Source organism: Uranotaenia lowii, chromosome 3 (genome assembly GCF_029784155.1).
Source record: "Uranotaenia lowii strain MFRU-FL chromosome 3, ASM2978415v1, whole genome shotgun sequence".
Lineage (NCBI taxonomy): Eukaryota > Metazoa > Arthropoda > Insecta > Diptera > Culicidae > Uranotaenia > Uranotaenia lowii.
In genome coordinates, this window is record NC_073693.1 from 345,455,864 (window position 1) to 345,477,900 (window position 22,037).

Sequence of the window (22,037 nt, forward strand, 5' to 3'; positions counted from 1 at the left end):
GAAAATTGCGGGGTAGTAAATCAAACAAACTTAGAGCGAAGCAACTAACGCGCAGCGAACAACAGAAGTCATCTCGTTCGATAACCGTAACGTACCTTTCTAGGTATTATTTCGATGTTCGTTTGTTGCTTGCTGGTGACCAGCGAAGAATTCATTCACTTAAAAACGCCTGAAGGGGATTTGGACTCGATTTGTGAGGGGCGGGCTGAAAGCGAAAGTGTTTTGCAGTCACGTGCTCGCTACCGATTGAGTGGAACCGTTCCATTGTCAAACGTTCGCAAGCGATTCAGCTAATTCACTTAAAAGCATTTTGAATTTTTTTTTTCGTTGTCAAAGTGAAGTTCAGTTAAATAGGAAAGATTGTTTGTTACTTGCCTGACAGGTCAGAAATAATCTCAATTGGCAACTATCAGTTATTTTCTCTAAGAACAGTAAAGAAGGAAAGAAACTCAAACAGAAGCGAAATATAATAGAAAGAGATCAACGACGTTAAAGTTGGCTCAAAACGCCAACGTTCAACAGACCAGGAGGAGGTCCGGCCGGCTTCCAATAATCGTGGGGTCTGTTGGTGGAGGGCGGCCAAATCGCTGCCAATGCACTCCTTTACCACCCTCTTTCACTCTTGGAAGTTCCTTTCAAGAAATAAAATAGAAAAAAAAAATCCAAAAACTCAAGTGGTCATTGTAGTGATTATTCTGTTAGTTGTGGTTAGGTTTTCCTGAAAGCAATTGATGGGGAGGGCGGACAAAACGCTGGTTTTCTTCATCGGTTATGAGGATGATTGCCATCGCCAAATGACCGACCACCACCATCATCTGGCAGAGGGTGAAGCTGGGGACAAACTTGTGTGGAGACCCCCTAGAGACAAACAGACTTTTATTAATGCGCCTCGAGCCGCCGTTTTGTGTTTTGGCCCGAGGCGCTTTCGGAAATCGAGACCGGGGCACGTAATGCGAACTAATCGGGCCTGTAATTCGATGAAATTGTATAATTTCTCTTTTACTTAGCTCAGCCGGCACAAATCACACGCCAGGTGATCAAGAGTGGAGAGGCAGCAGAAAAAAACTTTTATTATTTCCGATTCTTCGCCAAAGTTATGGGAAGTCTGATCGAGTGATTTGATTCCGAGTCCCCGGCACTTTTACATTTAGACCTGTGTCACGGTGAGCGAGGAAAAAAGTCGGAGGTGAAAACTTGAATGAACCTCGCCGAGAGCGTGCAGCTTCAAGAAAATCTATCATCAAGGTCGTCAATGGGTCGGAAAATAACCCACCGTTATTATTATTATTATGGATGATGTGGGCGAAGTTGAATGAGTGAAAAACGAGTAGGGAAGGAGAAGGCGGATTAGAGTTCGAAATAAACAGCTTCCAGCAAAAGTTCGCGAAACAATACCAAAAAAACTGCTCGAGCTTCAGCTACCAGCTTTTCATTATGTGGGTGGAAATGGAAAACGGAAAATTGTGAAGCATGTCTGGAACTGGTCCGATTGAGGATAACAATTAATTTTTCATTTGTCGTTTTCTCGTTCGATTGACCCTCGGTTGAAATTTCTGTTCCCGAATAAATGACGAGAAAAATCATAATGACTGAAAAAAGTATGGCAAGTTTCATCCGTGCTGTCATTTCCATTTTGCTGGTAGATACAGAAATTTCGAGATGACTCCGTTCATTGTTGTAAGGAATTATGGAAAGAATCTTTAACATTTTTCGAAATATATGAGAAATTAACGTTCGAAAATTATTCACAAAAATCTAAGTATGATATTGTAAATAAGACAGTTAACAGTATGAAAAGACAAAAATTTTCAACTCAAAGGCAAGAAAATCTTTAAATTAAAAAAAGGGCAAAAATGACAAAAAGACAAAAATGACAAAAATGACAAAAATGACAAAAATGACAAAAATGACAAAAATGACAAAAATGACAAAAATGACAAAAATGACAAAAATGACAAAAATGACAAAAATGACAAAAATGACAAAAATGACAAAAATGACAAAAATGACAAAAAATGACAAAAATGACAAAAATGACAAAAATGACAAAAAATGACAAAAATGACAAAAATGACAAAAATGACAAAAATGACAAAAATGACCAAGATGACAAAAATGACAAAAATGACAAAAATGACAAAAATGACAAAAATGACAAAAATGACAAAAATGACAAAAATGACAAAAATGACAAAAATGACAAAAATGACAAAAATGACAAAAATGTCAAAAATGACAAAAATGACAAAAATGACAAAAATGACAAAAATGACAAAAATGACAAAAATGACAAAAATGACAAAAATGACAAAAATGACAAAAATGACAAAAATTACAAAAATGACAATTTTTTTTTTAATTTATCCATTCTAAAAATTTTGAAACAAGAAAAATTTTCAAAAATAAATTAAATTTCAAATAATTTAAAAAAAATGAAATATAAATAATTTCAAAACTTTCATAAAGTTAAATAAAATATCATTAAAAATTCAAAAATTTTAAAATGTCTCAGCTGTAAACAATATAAAAGTTTTCAGAAAATTAAAAATTTAAAAAATTTATAGAATTCAAAAATTTTAATAATTTCAATCATTTCAATAATTTGAAAAATTTCAAATATTCCTGAAATAACAAAAATTTAAAAAATTTAAAAAGGTTGAATTATATTTCTAATATTACCAAAATTTGATAAAAAAATTCATAAAATTTCAAAAATTTCAAAAATTATATTCCTAAAATGACAAATATTTAAAAAAAAATTATAAAGCTTGAATAATATTTCTAATATTACCAAAATTTGGAAAAATTCAAAAGTTCATGAAATTTCAAAAATTTTAAAATTTTTAAAAATTCAAAATTTTAAAATTTTCAAAAATTTCAAAAATTTCAAAAATAACGTAATATTTCAAAAATTTTAAAAATTTAAAAATTTGAGAAATTTTGAAAATATCTATAATTTCAAAAACTTCAAAAATTTCAAAAATTTCAAAAATTTCAAAATTTCAAAAATTTCAAAAATTTCAAAAATTTCAAAAATTTCAAAAATTTCAAAAATTTCAAAAATTTCAAAAATTTCAAAAAATTTCAAAAATTTCAAAAATTTCAAAAATATCAAAAATATCAAAAATATCAAAAATATCAAAAATATCAAAAATATCAAAAATTTCAAAAATTTCAAAAATTTCAAAAATTTCAAAAATTTCAAAAATTTCAAAAATTTTAAAAATTTCAAAAATTTCAAGAATTTCAAAAATTTCAAAAAACTCAAAAATTTCAAAAATATCAAAAATTTTAAAAAATTTCAAAAATTACAAAATTTTTAAAAATTTCAAAAATTTCATTTTTTGAAATTTTTGAATTTTTTAAAATTTTGAAAATCAGAGAAATTGTTGAAATTCTTTAATTCTTTTACATTTTTTTAAATTTTTAATATACAGGCCCCGTTCGTTTTTGGCAACATTCGATTTTGGCAACATTCGATTTTGACAACATCCGATTTTGGCACATGTGCCAAAATCGAACGGTTTTTAGAAGCGGCATTACCTTTTAGTTTTCTCTATAACAGGACCAATATAATTTAGAAAAACATCAAAAAAACGTTTTTACGTTCAGAAATGGTGATAAAATACAACAACAAAAACAATTTTTTTTTTAAAATCACTTAGTACACAAAAGTTAGAAAAAGATGAAAAATTAAAAAAAAAACAAAAACAAATACAAGCAAAAGACTAAAAATGACAAAATCATCTTTAAAATGATGAAGAATGACAAAAACAGCAAAAATGACAAAAAACGAAGATTTTAAACAAAACAAAAACAGTGCAAAATGCATCAAAAACATGAAAAAAAAATTCTAAAGATTATAAATTGGTCGGAAATTGACTTAAAATTTATTAACATTTATGATAATAAAAATAGTTATTTTGTAAAAATAAAAGAAAAAATTGTCAGAAAAAAACCGTTCGATTTTGGCAACATTCGATTTTGGCAACACAAAATATTCGGGCATGTTGCCAAAAACGAACGGGGCCTACATTCTCATAGTTGAAATACAAAATAATCAAAATTTTTCAAACTTTTAAAATTTTTGAAATTTTTATAAGTTTTAAATTTTTTGAAATATTAAGAATAAATAAAATTTTTGATATACATAATTGAAATTTTTGAAATATTTTAATTTTTTTTAAACTTTTAATAACTTATACCTGATATTTTTGAACTTTTGAAATTTTTGAAGTTTTTGAATTTATTGAAATATATAAAATTTTTAAATTTTTAAATTTTCAAAATTTTTGAAATTTTGAAATTTTTTGAAATTGTTGAAGTTTTTTTGAAATTTTAGAAAGTTTTGAAATATTTGATATTTGATATTTTTTAAATTTTTGAAGTTTTTGAAATTTTTGAAATTTTTGAAATTTTTGAAATTTTTGAAATTTTTAAAATTTTTGAAATTTTGAAATTTTGAAATTTTTAAAATTTTGAAATTTTTAAAATGTTTGAAATTTTTAAATTTTTTTAAATTTTTTAATTTTTTTTAAATTTTTAAATTTTTTGAATTTTTGGAATTTTTTGAAATATTTGAAATGTTTGAAATATTTTAAATTTAAAATATATTTAGAATATTTGAAATTTGTGAAATTTTCAAAATTTTTTAAATTAAAAAAAAAATTTAAATCTTTTGAAATTTTTGAATTTTTAAAGTTTCGAAATTTTTTAAATTTTTGAAGAATTTGAAACTTAAGAAATTTTAAAATTTATGAAACTTTTAAATTTTTGAAATTTTTGAAATTTTTGAAATTTTTGAAATTTTTGAAATTTTTGAAATTTTTGAAATTTTTGAAATTTTTGAAATTTTTAAAATTTATAAAATTTTTGAATTTTTTGAAATTTTTGAAATTTTTTAAATTTAAGAGATTTTTAAATTTTTGAAATTTTTAAAATTTTTAAAGTTTTTTTGAATTTTTTAAACTTTTGAAATTTGGAAATTCTATGAATTTTTTTTTTAATTTTAGAATTTTTTTTTATTTCCTTATTTGAAAATTTTTATAATTATTTTATTTAAAAAAAATTAATTTTTGTCATTTTTGTCATTTTTTTCATTTTGTCATTTTTGTCATTTTCGTCATTTTTGTCATTTTTGTCATTTTTGTCATTTTTGTCATTTTTGTCATTTTTGTCATTTTTGTCATTTTTGTCATTTTTGTCATTTTTGTCATTTTTGTCATTTTTGTCATTTTTGTCATTTTTGTCATTTTTGTCATTTTTGTCATTTTTGTCATTTTTGTCATTTTTGTCATTTTTGTCATTTTTGTCATTTTTGTCATTTTTGTCATTTTTGTCATTTTTGTCATTTTTGTCATTTTTGTCATTTTTGTCATTTTTGTCATTTTTGTCATTTTTGTCATTTTTGTCATTTTTGTCATTTTTGTCATTTTTGTCATTTTTGTCATTTTTGTCATTTTTGTCATTTTTGTCATTTTTGTCATTTTTGTCATTTTTGTCATTTTTGTCATTTTTTGTCATTTTTGTCATTTTTGTCATTTTTGTCATTTTTGTCATTTTTGTCATTTTTGTCATTTTTGTCATTTTTGTCATTTTTGTCATTTTTGTCATTTTTGTCATTTTTGTCATTTTTGTCATTTTTGTCATTTTTGTCATTTTTGTCATTTTTGTCATTTTTGTCATTTTTGTCATTTTTGTCATTTTTGTCATTTTTGTCATTTTTGTCATTTTTGTCATTTTTGTCATTTTTGTCATTTTTGTCATTTTTGTCATTTTTGTCATTTTTGTCATTTTTGTCATTTTTGTCATTTTTGTCATTTTTGTCATTTTTGTCATTTTTGTCATTTTTGTCATTTTTGTCATTTTTGTCATTTTTGTCATTTTTGTCATTTTTGTCATTTTTGTCATTTTTGTCATTTTTGTCATTTTTGTCATTTTTGTCATTTTTGTCATTTTTGTCATTTTTGTCATTTTTGTCATTTTTGTCATTTTTGTCATTTTTGTCATTTTTGTCATTTTTGTCATTTTTGTCATTTTTGTCATTTTTGTCATTTTTGTCATTTTTGTTATTTTTGTTATTTTTGTCATTTTTGTCATTTTTGTCATTTTTGTCATTTTTGTCATTTTTGTCATTTTTGTCATTTTTGTCATTTTTGTCATTTTTGTCATTTTTGTCATTTTTGTCATTTTTGTCATTTTTGTCATTTTTGTCATTTTTGTCATTTTTGTCATTTTTGTCATTTTTGTCATTTTTGTCATTTCTGTCATTTTTGTCATTTTTGTCATTTTTGTCATTTTTGTCATTTTTGTCATTTTTGTCATTTTTGTCATTTTCGTCATTTTTGTTATATGAAAATATTAAAAATTTCAAAAATTTTAAAAATTTTGAAAATTTCACAAGTTTTAAAAAAGTTTAACAATGAGATAAATTTAAAAAATTTTTAAAATTTTTAAAACTTTAACAATGAAAATTTTTTTAAAAATTTCAAAATTTTCAAAAAATTGCAAAATTTTTAAAAATTTCAAAAATTTCAAAATTTCACAAGCTTAAACAATTTGAAAATTTTTTAAAAATTTTAAAATTTTTAAAAGTTTAATAACTTTAAAAGTTTTAAAATTTCAAAAATTAAAAAAAAAAATTAAAGAATCGATATTTTTTTGAATTTAACAATTAAAAAAAAATTAAAATTAAAAAAATTTTAAAATATTAAAATTTAAAAAAAAATAAAATCTTAAAAATGGCAAAAATATTAAAAGTGATGAAAACTTTTTCATTGAGATAGTTTTACACACTTTTCTCATGGCGGCCGTCATAAATTTTTCCATCGAGTTTCACGATCGTTTTTGGGAAATTTTCCTAGTCAGTCGACAATAAATCAGCAATACAATGTATCAATGTCGCTTCGTGGAAAACCGATTTTCGGAGCCACAACCTAGCAGCCGTTCAAATGCGGGTTGTCGAACCGGACTCGACTCAATTCATTCAGTAAGCCCTCGAAACCGGAGCAGAATTCGGCAACAGCTGATTTTGGCATGAACTAGCTCTAGACGCGGATAGGATGACCCCAACGACGGACCGAAAGTTGCAACTAAAGCGCGGGTCCGAAGTGTCGAACCGGTTCTTCTGCTCCGCCGGTTGTTGCTGTTTTGCCGCAACAGTGACACATTTCACATCTAACGGAATGCGTTTTTGTACGTGAATCTAGCCAAAAAAAAGCGACTCAGCTCAGCTTTTTCAGTGGGATGCATAGACTATGACGAACCTCACAGGATTTGAGCCTTGTAGTGCCAAAAATGGAAAACGAAGCGCCAAAAACAATCCACACAAATTCAATCTCGTTGCCATTGACGAGAAAAGACTGACAAGTTCAATGTCACCTCACATGACTCAGACATCAGAGAGTGTGCCCCGAAAATTGCATAATGGTTTGATGCGTGAAATCGGAAATTCCAGGATTTCCAGTGTTTGAGATTTCTAATTCCATTCTAATCAGATCCTAAAGTTTGAATTTCAAGAAATTGATATTTCTATTCGTGGCTACGACACTTTAATTATTTGATTCCATTTTTGGACAAAAGTTGCGTAATTAAATTTCCATAGTTCACGTTAATCGTTTACTAACAATTGGCATCCCGCAATCAACCATTCACAATCGGCTTTGTGGGGTTGCACGTTGCATCAATTAACATCGACCGTCAACCAGGATTCAGCGATCTGCCCCACGTCTTTTTTCATTGTTATCCTGCCGTTATGACAGGATCAGCAAAAGGACGATTGACCCTGACAGACAGAGACGGCTTGCTAACGAGAGCTAGTCCAGTTTTAATTAATCCGTTCCACCAGGTTTCGAATCAAAGTCGTCATTCATCGGGCGAGAGAGAAAAAAAACTATCCCCGACCTTTGACGTCTCTGAATCGACGTCGACGTCGTCAGTCCGGGAAGGAGAAACAGATTTTTAAGTACCACTTTCGTTCAAATCCGGTACTTAACTTTCCTCCCCTTTTTCTGGTTCCATGAGCTTGGAACTTTTATTCCATTCCAACCTTCTGCTCTGGCAAATCCGGACAACTTTCAAAACACAAACGGGCAGCAGCAAGGCAAAAACAATTCAAAAAAAAAAACTTTAGAACATCATCACGCGGCGGTTGTTTGACGAGGAAGCCATTAAGGAAAAACATCCGGCGCGGGTTTCTGGAAACCAGGGAAGTAGTAAGCTTGTTAGCGGAAAGTCACGTTGAATTTGAAGAATAAATCACAACTGAAGGACAATTCGCCGGAATGGATTAGAGATGAGATAACGTCCAGAAAAATTTCTACTCTGTCCGGGTCAACCAGAGCGCATATTGGCTGGATAAGCTTGCAGATAAAAATCATAAATGCGATTGTTTTTCATTTCTTTTTCAATATGGATGCACTTTGACTGTGAATTGCAGTAACCCAAAGACATTTAACATTTTTCTGTCAGACGAGGAAATGTGTTGCGGTAACTACGGATCGAGTGCATGCTGCAAAATGCAGTAATTTAAGTACATTCGTAAAATTACGTTTCAGTTCGAAAAACCTTAAATAGGTGGGTTTTTTAATCCACTCGTAGAAAATATCTTGTTCCAGAAGAGTGATGTTCTCGAGATTAGAATCCCATAGGAGCCGGATTGAGCCATATCTGGAAAAAACAGCTTGAAGCTCATTATAAGATTGGCATAATCGACCGTTGAAAACTTGTTAAAACTAAATTTTACGGTCGCCATGTAAGAAGACACTGTAACTTTTCAGAGGTCGTTTCAATCAGGCTGCATTTGTATCTGTTCATTATTGCAACGTTAGACAATTTTTTAAAAGTTACAATTGACGTTTGTTTTGATTTCCATTTCAACTTATCAACTACGGAAGTCTATGACTAATTCCATATCAACTCTTTCTAGTATCCGATTGTTCCATTATTGATGTCAAATTAATAATTGATGTATTGTATTTGTATTTGTATTTTATTGTGATTAAGTTCAACAAGCCTCTAAAGAGCAGATCTCCTTGAATTTCAAAAATGTGCAATTTCAGACGCTGTTGAACTCGGCGGAAAATAAATAGTTTCGGCTGCCCCCAAAATCACTTTTAGCAAACACACATCAAGTGCGTGTGAGAGTGAATCGCCAATCCCAGCCAGCACCATCACCGGAAACAGCAATGAAAAAGTCATTTTCTGCGCCATTACTCGGACAAATCGCACACACATTCGGCAATGGCAATGGCCAACGTAGGTATCCATTTGGGTACGGTTCAGTTTCCAGATCGGGGAAAAGAAAAAAAAAACAGCTCCACAAAACCGTAATAAATCGAGAGAAACAAAGAGAAAAATCTGAGTCAAAACAACAAAATACTACACCATAACAAAACAGCGCGATCAACAACGAGACTAAAAAAACCCATAAGTATAAACAACCGGCTAGCTTTCGTTAATTTCTTTTGCATTTTCATGCATCACATGGCGGGATAATTTTTGGGTGTAGTTAAATGGTGGAGACAACAAGTCAGCAAAATCAGTTTAAACCTGTTCCGATTTTGTGGTCAGCTTAATATGAATTGGTTTGGTTGGTAGATGACCTTAGTAAGAAAATTTGCGCTACTCAAGAGGAGGCAAAAGCGTTTTGCATTAAATCAAGCGAGAGTGCTTTAAGAACGATATGATTGAAAAAAAAAACTGAAAGGTTTAACATCTCATTGAAGAATAAACAGGTGCCATGACGTTAATTACAAATCTGAAAATTAACGGTATGATTCAAAGCACAGTGTTTTTTTGCCTCCGAACTCCTTAAAATAATCCTTAAATTTAGAGGAAAGTTCTTCTAAAAGATCAAACATTCTTAATTCATGAAATAATTTTTCAGCCAAATTCTTGACTAATAAATATGATTCCGTTCACTTCAAATTTCAGACTAAACCGCGAAAACCGATTGGGTCCCAAAAGGTTTCCGGCCCCATCTGCCGCCGCGCCGTACAGGCATTTCGCGCACGGCATCACGATTGCTAGTCGGGACCAGCGCCGGAACCGGAACCGGGCAGCGCCATGCGGATACCGTCGTGGGCCCTCGGGGGGCTGCTCGCTGCCCTGTCGGTGACCTTCTGTACGGCCGCCGACATCCTGATGGTCACCATGGGCGGCACCAAGTCACACAAGATCCCGTTCTGGGAGCTGGCCAAGGGGCTGATACCACGGTAAGTGCATAATGGCTAAAGCTGGATAGTAATGAACGATACAACAACTACACCCACAAATCAGTCTATGCTTCCTTGAAGGTGGAATTTTCGGCATAAGATTCTACGCCGGACCGGCACTAACAAGCTTTCTCATCGCTGGTATTTTCTTCCCAGTGCGAAAGCATTGCATATGTCTGAAAGAAACTTAATAAAACATATTATCACATAACCCATTGTAGGATACAGATGAATAACAGAAATGAATAGATTAAAATAATATACTCTGAGTAAAATCTACTTTCTATTGAATGTATATAGATTTACGTCTTTGGTTGTGTAACCGTACAGACTAGTTGCTTAAGCCTAAGAAACTCTGCTTAAAGCTAATTTAAACCTACGTTTACACATATTAAAATCAAACAAATGACTCACTGAGTTAAAACTTTCACAACATTTATCAATTGGATGGTTCCGACCATATACAGTACGGTGATAGGGTATCCATAGGAACTGACGTCGCCGAAGTGTCCTCGTGGAAACGTATATATTGACACGTTGCAGTATGTATGCGGAGTCAACACGGTGGGTTAAGGTATCAAAAATGAAGGCTTGCTGCAGTTCAATACGACGCTTTTCTAGTGTAGTTAGGCCTATCAGAGCACACCTTTGCTCATAAGGCGGGAGCCGGAGCGGGTCATTCCAGGGAAGATGCCGGAGAGCGTATCTTACGAAGCTACGTTGAACTCGTTCGAGGCGGAAGCATTGAGTGCTCTGAGAGGGAGCCCACACCTGGACACTATACTCCATGATACTACGAACGGACGAGCAGTAGATGGCTTTCAGTGCATATATGTCGTCAAAATCTCTTGTGTTTCGGCGAAGAAACCCAAGTGCTGCAAATCCCTTTGCCACGGTTAGCGCTATGTGCTCGGCGAAAGTGAGCCTGTTGTCGATTTTAATCCCTAGATCAAGAATAGATTTTGTATTTTCCAAACAGAGGCCGGATAGCTGACAGTCAAAATTTATAACATTTCTTGATAGAGTAAAATTAATGATCTTGCACTTTTTCGCATTTGCTTGCATTCCGTTCATCTGACACCAGCTCTCTAATGTAGCGATGTCCGCTTGCAGGGCGAGACAGTCTACAGTGCTGTGAATCTTTCTAGAAATCTTCAGATCGTCGGCATATAACAGAGTGTCGGATTGAAGAGTAGCGCACAGGTCGTTCACAAAGATTATGAAGAGCAGCGGTCCAAGGTGACTCCCCTGAGGAACTCCAGATGGGATGGCAAACGTTTCCGAGCGCGAGTTTTTAATTTTCGTGAAGGCACGCCGGTCCGTGAGATATGACTCAATCCATTCAAGCGCCCATTCAGGAAAACCTAGTTGATCCAGCTTAGCTACAAGTATTTTGTGCGGGACACGGTCAAACGCTTTTGCGAAGTCTATATAAACAGAGTCCACTTGAAAACCTTTCTCCATGCTGTTACTCAAAGAGCTTACAGAGCACATCAGATTGGTTACGGTTGATCTTCGCTTCATAAAACCATGTTGAGCCTCAGATATAAAAGGTTTTGCAGCGGCATATATTCGTTCATGCATTAGGACTTCACAAATCTTAGATATTGAGTTCAAGATTGATATAGGTCGGTAATTATCTACGCAGTTGATATTTCCTGATTTGTGAATCGGTGAGATGGACGCAACTTTCCATGCTCTGGGAAACGATCTTTCCGATAGTGACCGGTTTATTAAACTACAAATCGGGGCAGCTAAAGGTGCTGCGCAAAGTTTTAAAAAAGCGGTGGGTATGCGATCTGGACCAGAACCTTTAGTTGGGTCAAGCGAAGACAATTGTTCGTAGATATCCTGCTCAGTGAAGCACGGTAAAGATAAGTTGATATCGTACGATTGAATAGAGGCGATGTAGTTGCTGTCAGAGTCGGTACTAGCTGGACAATATACACTTTGGAAGAAATCAGCGAACATATTAGCCGATTCAGTTGAGTTAGAGGCAGTGACTCCATTAAACCTCATGTCTGCAGGAATAGATGCGTTCCGTTTTCTTCGATTAAAGTGTTTCCAGAATGACGATGGATCATTATTATCTAAGCGTGTCAAAAAGACTTTTCAGAGTTGACAGAAAAGGAAACAAAAAAAAAGGAGAGAAAAAACGGTTATTGATCTCATGCATCATGCATCATTTTGCAGTTGGCGCTTCAGGAACTTGGCCTTCCTCTTCACTTTCGCTCGGATCCTGCCGGACCTTAGGATCCCGGGCTAGGTTTCTTCGGGGCTCCAGGTCTCGACTTCCCTGGAAATCCTCTTTTCCTCTTGCCGGTGCCGGAAAATTTTGCTTAGGTTTTGCACAGGTTCGCCGTGACGAAAAGTGTCATTGCGATGACGAGTTCCTCCTGGACCTCTTTGTGGATGTTAGGGTTCTTTCTAAAGCATTCCATCAAGTCCTGAACTCCCGCCATAGCCACTGTTTGTTCAACAGAAGTCTCAAGAGAGCTTAGGAGTTCCTCGACTGTCTGCTGGACCGTGACGAAGGGGTCGTCCCTCTCTCCGGCGTTTACCACTACCGTCTCTCTGCAGGTTACACAGTGTTAAATTTTTACATGTTTTAACCTGCAAATAATTGGAACAAGTTATTTTTACTAAATTTTCATGATTTATGATGTAATGTAAATTCCCGAAAAGAAAAAAAAAATGCTATTCTGAATTTACATGACCATATCAATGAAACCGTACCGGCTCATTATCCCTTTTTAGTTTGTGAATGATTTTTAGTTTTTGAATGATGAAATTCTTGCCATCAGCTTAATAACAAAGCATGACAATGGTTAAAAAGATTTTCATAATGTTTATGATTACTTGGAATCCCCGATCTCCAGATTTGTAACAGCATTTTCTTCGCGCATCAAAACGAACTTGCTGCTCACCGGTACACAGTATAAAATAATTACATGTTATAACGTGCAAATAAATGGAACAAGTTATTTCTACTAAATTTACATGACTTACGACGTAATGTAAATTCCCGAAACGAAAAAAATGCTATTGTGAATTTACATGACCATTTCAATGAAACCGTACCGGCTCATTATCTCTTTTTAAAGTCTGCTTCATTTAATATTGGAACAAATTCTTTTGCTCATTGTGGCGCTCCTAGTGGACGGATTTGGAAACTTTTTTCACCCACGTGTCGGAAAATTCATTACCTTTCACCATGTATTTATGTCATAACACCAAACGATAGCATTTTGTAAACAACCGCCATGGAAGCCGAACGGAGAGATCAAATTGTGCACAGTTTTCTTGAAAATCCATTGTTGTCAGCATCGAAGCTAGCTAAAAAGCTTAAAAAGCCCAGAAATACCGTATGGCGTGTTATCAAGCAGTACAAGGAAACATTGACGACGGCTCGGAAGCCGCATTCGAAGCGTCGGAGTGGAACTTTCGACCGGAAACTGCGTGGGAAAGTCATCAAGGCCGTCAAGAGGAATCCCAATCTTTCAGACCGCGATTTGGCCAATAAGTTCCAGGCCGCTCACAGTACGGTGCGACGAATTCGTCTCCGGGAAGGAATAAGGTCATTCCAAGCCAGCAAACAGCCAAATCGGACGCTGAAGCAGAACAATGTGGCCAGAATCCGTGCTCGAAAGCTGTACGACCAAGTGCTGACCAAGTTCGACGGATGTATTCTGATGGACGATGAGACCTACGTGAAGGCGGACTTTGGGCAAATCCCAGGTCAAAAATTTTATTTGGCGACGGCTCGGGGGGATGTACCTGCAAAATTTAAGTTCGTGTTTGCGGATGAATTCGCCCGCAAGTACATGATTTGGCAGGGGATATGCAGTTGTGGACAGAAAACCAAAGTCTTTCTCACTGACAAGACAATGACATCAGAAGTCTACAAAAAAGAGTGCCTACAGAAACGGATTCTGCCGTTTATTCGTGCCCACGACCGTCCAGTAATGTTTTGGCCGGACCTCGCAAGCTGCCATTACAGCAAAACGGTTATGGAATGGTACGCAACGAACGGGGTCAGCGTAATACCGAAGGACCTAAACCCCCCAAACTGCCCCCAGTTCCGGTCGATAGAGAAATACTGGGCAATCACGAAGCGGAGGCTTAAGGCAAAGGGAAAACTTGTTAGGAACATGACTCAAATGAAGAACTGGTGGAATCAAATCGCCAAAACGGTGGACGAAAAGGGTGTGCGCCGCCTAATGTGCCGTATTACGGGGAAAGTACGAGAATTTCTTCGAAACAGCAATGAATAATTTTTTTTAATTTTTTTTATGAAAGAGTAAAGAAAATGCTACATTTGTATGAAAAACAAATTATGAATTCGCTAATAAATGACTGAACTACACGCAATTGTTTGTGTTCCAATATTAAATGAAGCAGACTTTAGTTTTTAAATCATTATTTTATCAAATTCTTGTCAATGGTCTAAAAGATGTTCATAATGTTTATGATTACTTGAAATCCACGAGCTCCAGATTTGAAACAGCATTTTCTTCGCGCATCAAATCGAACTTGCTGCTTACCGGTCGGCCGTTCGGTGTTTGTTTGTGAAATGATCCTGCTACAGGGTGTATCTGAATTTTCTTTTAGTTTCGTTAATACTTTTTGGATGGATGATTTTGAAAAAAAAAAACATTTCATTACTATTCAAAATAGCTAACACTAAGTTTATCTTGAATGTTTTTTGATTAATAATACTTGTTATTTGTTCGTTGCACATTGAAATGTCCTTTGCAAAATGATGGAAAGTGAGGAAGGGGTAGTGAAGCTTGTAATTTGTTGTATAAATATTGAACAATTCAAAACGATTCATTTGTTTATAAATCCAAGAACCTGATTTTTTTGAATTCACAAGTTTATACTTAAATTGAAGAGTATAGAGAAAAGAGCTTTATTGTGCTGAATCTTTTGTAACAACAAATTGAGAATATTGCTGACCTTTTTGTGCAATATTTATTTTAACCAAAAGTTTGTTTACTTTTTGTTGCCATTTATTTTTAATTGTTAGATTTCATATCAATGTGATCGGTAAGAGTTATTACTATATTTAAAAAAAAAAAAAGAATCAAAGACAAGAGGTGAACTGTTGCTTAGAACAAAATATCACTTCTCCAATAAAGTCTACTAAATTCTATCAAGTAATATACTATTTTTAAAGTGTTTTTTTTTGCAATAAACAATAAAACATAATTTGTTTTTGGTGAAAGTTGTTAAAAGGATTTCACTTTTTTATATTAATTAAAATTGGCAAACAATAAGACACACCCTGTGCGCGACAGCAACGTTTCTGATTCCATACATCGTTTCAAGCAAAAGTCATGTAAAATTACAACAAGTTGACCCGAATGAGGAAACGCATGGTTTTTTTCAGGGCTGCGTTATAATATACAACAGATCTGACTAATTTTTACATGAAATTAAATTTTACATCAAATGTAAAACTCAGATTTTTTTTGTGTGATACCTAACCGGCGAGCGCCTTAGCCCGCTCATGTCCAAACGGATTAGGACAATCCTCCTTCTCCGCATTCAACTCATCCTTCCACGTTTTTGTTTTTGTAAAGTTTCAATGTCATGTTAGAAACCACGAGTCGCAAAGTAATTATACGGTCCACTGCGCCAATGACTTGCTTAGCGCAGTCAGGACTGGAATAGGTACTGCGAGGTGTGTCCCACAGGCAGACGTTCGGGACTGATGTTCGAAGTTCATCAGCACGATCTAATGCACTGGGATGGTATCTGGTATCTCGACCCAGTCAACAGCCCACTTTGGCTAAAATGGAGTCGGTTTCCAATAGTAATCTATATTCGTATTCCATGTCTATTGCAAGGGTTTTAATTAGAGGGGGGAGGGAGGTGATGCAGACTCGTTTCAGCTCTGCACTACGAGAAGGTGGAACTACTTCGAAGAGCCTCTGTTTTTTTAGTTGGTAATCCAGTTTTACGGATTGTATTCAAAGGCACGGAGAGCCAACGCGCCTACCAGTTTGCTACACTGAGTCCATAGGTTGAATGAAAAAACTCGTAATATACTCCGTGTATACTTCCTATCCTCCAAAAGTGGGAAGTCCTTTCGCACTAGTACGATGCGATACTCATAGACGAGATCACTTTCAGCATTACGACTTGAAGTCTGAACTCTGCTTTGACGACTTGAGAACCGACATTTCCTCGCAATGACACGAGGATCCCACATGACCCTCTCCTCTTTGCGACGCAAGCCCTCTTACGACTCGAGATCAGACACCTCCTTGCATCGACTAGAGGTTGACGTACACATACCTCTCCTCTGCATGACTCAAGGCCCGATTTCTCCTCTAGCGACTTGAGATCTGACCTCTCCTTGTAATGACTCGTGGTAAACTCTTGTTGATAAAAGGCCTGATCTCTACTCTTGCGACTAGAGATCCGACTTCTTGCCGTAAAGACTCGGGGTTGACCACACAAACCTATCCTCCTGAAGACTCGAGGCCTGACCTTTCCTCTAACGACTCGAAGCCAGACCTCTTATCCCCAAAATTCGAGGTTTGCCACCTTCATGCCCGTCGTGTGCCAATCGAGAGCAGCTTATCCTCAGCAGCGCGGAACTTAACGCGACTACTCAGATGACTTGGCAGAGATTTTTTTTAGTAGTGTATCACTCAGGTAATAAATCGTTTTTACAGATTGCATTCCAAGGCACGGCGAGCCAGTATGCTACTCTGGATCCATGGGTACAATTGGTCGACTATAGATACTATGTACCCCTACGCCATAAAGTCCACCTGGGGCTTCTGGTTATAATTCCCATCCGAACCTGCAACAAAGGCTGTACCCGTGATGAAAAACCAAGTCCGTACTTCTGTGCTCATAGGCTTACTCGGTTCCAAGTCAAAACGTCTCGAGATCCGGCCTTTACTCGTAACTCGAGGCTCGCCTGATTACCACGACTCTGTTCGAGACCGCTGCTAGAGACCAGTGTTCTCTCCTCCAACGACTTGAAGTCTTGGCTCCGTTTGGTTTGGCCCGAAGCACTCTGCTCTTTGCCCATCCGTGTGCCGATCGAGAGCAGCTTATCCTGGACACGCTCCTGTCAAAGCACACGGCTGGATTATCCGGATGAACCCAACGCTGATCACGAGTCAAGTATTGGCATCCTCACACATCCTCCGCACGATATTGTCGGCTGTTGTGTCGGGTTCACAGGCGACAAGCATGTTAATGCGTACCCCTTCGAATCTTGGACAGTTAAACACTACGAACTCTGGTGTTTAACTAATACCACTGGAATAGATAGTATAAAATAGTTATGAATTATAAAACTATATTAAACTATATTATGAACATTTAAAAAATAAAATCCTTCCGTAAGAACGACCGTAAAGTTTTTTGGTTGATGCGTGGCAAGCTCCAAAAAGCGTGTGTTGAATTCAATAGAAAAATGGATGCATAGACGAAAAAAGGTCTCATTTCACATTTATCAGAAGCTCTCTCACACGTATCTAGACCGGGATAATCCAGCGTAATGGGCAAAAGGCACAAATCTTAATTCAGATATTTCTTTCAAAATCTTGGAATTATGTGAAAGTCACATAGAAATGAGGCATCACAAATATGTTTAAACACCATCACTGAAGTCCTTTTCAGTATTTGAAAATGTTTTATCACACACAATTATGGAACACACATATTCGAACATTGAAAAGGCTGTGTTCTAACTATTGAACATGAAACATTGCAGGTGATTGTATACTTTAAGGGGTATATCGTGAAATAGTATACTTGAAGGGGCTATTCCAATTGTACTAGCAACCAAGAAACAGTTTGCTTACTTGGAAACAAAATGTTTTACCAATTAAAATCCGTCGCTTTCAATTTATTTTTAAGTTTTATATAAATAAAAAATGTTTATTTTGTTAAAACTTTTTTTTTTTAATTATTACAATTTTCTTAGAAGTTCGGGCCGAGTGGAATTTCTTGCAATATTTCCGGCAACTTTTCTCACGTTTCGTCTGGATAAATCCGGGAAATTCGGATAATTTTATATTGATTAAATCGTTCAATTTCATGTGAGATGAATCATTTCATACAACGCCAAGAATATGAAAAATGCTGGATTTTCACTTCGATTTTTGTTTATCCATGTTGAAAATGCCTATTTGAATAGCATTGAAGTGCAAAGTTGCTAATTTGATAAGTTCATGGCGTCATAAAAAAGCTTTCGATTCCACTCTAACGACAATTATCTCCAGTTACTACGATTTTTCACTGTAGATAGCTTTACACTTTAATTATCGTTTATTCCAAAGTTTCTTGATACATCCAGACTTGCCCACAAAACAAATAAGAAAATCGAGAAATGTTAAATCTGACCTGGATGGCCACATATTTTTTAAAAATTTCCAGATTTCATCCGGGTTAATTCAGATTTTTTGCAAAATTAAATTAAAAAAAATTAAAAATTTCTTTTAATTTTTTTTTAAATTTACTGTTACAAAACGATTTTTTAGAGTAAATTTATTCGTTAAATACGATTTGAACACTGCTGTTGTAATTTGTTAAAAACTATAAATTTCAATTAATTTTATTTCTTTTTCCTCTTGTTTGTTTGAGAATAATGCATAGTTTCTGTTCAGATTTTCCTTTTTTTTACAAGTTTTTCAAAAATTGTTCAGACCCGGCCGTGTCGTGTGATGAATCGTGTCGTAGAAAGTATTGTGTGGTTAAGATTAAAGATCATCGTTCTTTTTGACAACTATTTTGATGACATCTAGCAAAAATTAGACTTTGTAAGCGTTGCTAGTCTCTCGAAAGAGGTCTCAGCGATTTTGTTCGTAGTTTGTAGTTTTATATGCAGTGAGTATTTTGGGGGTTGAACTATTCCTCTGGAAGGCGAAAACTTCCACGAACAGCACGCAGCCATGACCACTACTGGTTCCACCACTCACCACCAGAGACCGCAAGCTACCCAGCGGAGCGAAGAGGCGGATGGAAATAGAAGAGGCGGATGGGATTTAGACGAGACAAAAAAGGCGCGAGGCGAGCGCAACGATTGCCTGCTGTCCAAAGCCCGTGAACGGCCATCATCATTTGAAATTTGAACGTTGGCGAAAGAACTCCGGAAGAAATTTGGAATATTGTGATAAGTTTGAAGTCACATATTCGGACAGCAGGTAAAGTTCGCCATTTTGCTCTCGCTATCGACATCATCTGATATTAGGACCCTATATTTAGGACCCCACTGTTGTGGGATGAAATAACAACCCATCGCTGAGCCTTCACCGTTCAACCGGATTCAAAGAACGAACCTACAATTTGAATCCGCCGTAAAACCGTTGTTGCCTTGGAGGTTACGTCTACCGCTACAATAGAGGTAACCCCCATCGCCTCCGGATTTAAATCCACCGTTAGACGGATTTAAACCAGCTGTTGGTTTCGCGCATTGTACCGCCGCTAGTTCGGGTGAATTTCTCGCTGGCGAATTTGATCCGACCAACAACACTTCCGTGCCTGGTTCAGCACCCAAGGTGGGGTCAGGTACACTATAACTTACCCGTCAACCGCTTCGCACCTGGCGCTGGTCGCTATCTTAGTGCGCCGCCAGCTATATCGCCGCGTCGACGCCATTGGACCGAGTTTGACCTCACCTAACCCAAGGTCGGACCAACCCGAAGACCAAAACCAGGTGGTAGCAGTAATAAGGTCAGATAACCATTATTGTCACTCATGTTTGTTTCAAAGTGGTGGAATTAAAGCTTGGATTGTGTTTCCCAATAAATTTAAGTTTAAGCTAGAAGGTGGAGTTTTTCTTCCTCCGAATATTCCCTGAATTTTGCATGATCAGTAAGCTTACCGACCCTAGGGATTGTTTATGGAATCTCTGGGACGCCTGCCGACTGACTAGTGGCTAGTCTCACAACTTTCATCCAATTCGATATAAACATAAAAGCATTTTTTTGTAATAAACGTCCTAGAAACGACATGCCATCTGATGTCCTTTCAGCTTATGGTGACACTTTGAAAATCAAAGAGACCTCTACTTAAAAAGGATCTGATAAATCTGATTGGTAATAATCGACTTAAAACATGAGGGACATTAAGATGGCAGAATAGAAAATTTCTATCAGAAACAGCAGTAGAAATAAAAGTATTTTTATTGAAAACACAACAGAATATTCGACCGAATATTCGTTTGGCCGAATAGTTGAAAAGGTCAATATTCGGTATATCTCTAATCTTACATTACTCCATGTTGTAGATTACAACTCAAAAAAGAAAAGGATAATGAAGGATATTAGGAAAGGTGAAGGAAAGGATAAAAGGAAAGGAAAATGTAGGGTAGGATAAGAGCAGCGGCTTTAAAATGTCCCACACCAGGTTGTGCGTAGCTAGGAAACCATTTCCTGTTTCCAAATCTCCCAAGAGTCCATATTTAAGCAAGGTTTACCGCGCTTGCATTCGCGTTGCTTTTTTGAATGGCGAATTTCTTAGGAAGGATACCAATATAAATCGATCAACTGATACCTACATCACTCAAAACGATCAATAAACGAACGTCCCGGAATGGCACATTGCTTTCAACACCCTGCTTCCCTTACGTTTGGCGGAACCAATTCACCAAAAATGCAGTTGATTCTTGTTGTTGAAGAAATGTAGAGTACTACTCCACGGTGCGAACATCAATGCTCTAATGTGAGAATCTGATGGCGGTGAGAATTTAAGTTAGTGTATTTTACAAATAGAGAGTGCTGAAAAACTAATAATATCTCCGATAAGTTCTTAGCAATAATAATGCGGTGTTGAAATTTTACGGCTCTGTAAAACACCACGGAGAAAAGCATCCCTGCTTTCGGGTTGGAAAAAAATGGGTATGATTATAACTTCTCACCAGCTGAGGAGATGGAGACGATAGGAGGGCTCTCTCAACAGTTTTTTTTTAATATAAATCGAGAGCATATAAGCAAAAGGGACCATATTTCATAAGTTAGGTGGTTTGCATACAAACAATTTGAGACCCTCCTTTTTCAGGGCGGAGTCGGGATGAAAGAAGCAGATTTTATTCATATTTTATTTGACATAACGCTCAAACTCTTATCAAACAAATGGAGCCAAATGTGGCATATGCATCTTTAAGATACTTAAAATATTTCTATGGTATAGTTCCTGAGCCCATCCGACAATTAAAGGGGAAGAGGGTGGGGAATTTCTAACAATTTGATATTTAAAGACCTTATAAGCTTATAAAAACCATTTAACATATCACATCTCGCAAACAATCTGAAATATCATGTTTCAAGAAATAAGTTAAGCCATCTTTGTATTGCAATTCGAAAACTCAGCTGTAGCTCTGATTGCGTTTGCATTTGAATTATGTTGTAATTTGATTTAAAATAATGCCTACAAAACAATAAAAAATTGAAATTTTTTTAGAATATTTTTTTTTAAAGTGTAGCAAAGCACACTGCACCATGAATTTAAATTTTTGTTCCTGAAGAAACACTCGAGTTACTGCATTTATTTGTTAAGGATTCAACTGGTAAGTAGTTGATGCGTTTCGCTGACAAGTTTCCTGTGGCAGACGACCTTCCGCGTAATTTGATCAGGTATCGATCGCAAGTAAGTATCGATCACCTCACCTGTTCCTTTGGGCCCAAACTAATGAAGCCATAATAATCGATAACGATTTGGCGAACCGGTTCATATTTTTATAGTTTAGGTATGTCTGTCTGCAGCTACGATGATCGGCTTTCACGGCCAATTATGCAAATCGACACGAGTTATTTTTATCAAAAACCATCACACCGGGGTGGGGTGCTTGGCCAG

General features: G+C 35.3%; 1 protein-coding gene across 3 annotated transcripts in view; it reads left to right on the top strand.

Annotated features, from left to right (window-relative positions):
- LOC129751947 (UDP-glucosyltransferase 2) overlaps positions 1-22,037 on the top strand; it is a 184,376-nt gene that overhangs the window by 91,817 nt on the left and 70,522 nt on the right. For all 3 annotated transcript variants that reach the window (XM_055747739.1, XM_055747737.1, XM_055747738.1), the window contains one exon: positions 9,934-10,214. In XM_055747739.1, coding sequence (XP_055603714.1) covers positions 10,066-10,214 — 149 coding nt within the window. In that variant the 5' untranslated portion in view covers positions 9,934-10,065. The remainder of the gene's footprint in view (positions 1-9,933; positions 10,215-22,037) is intronic.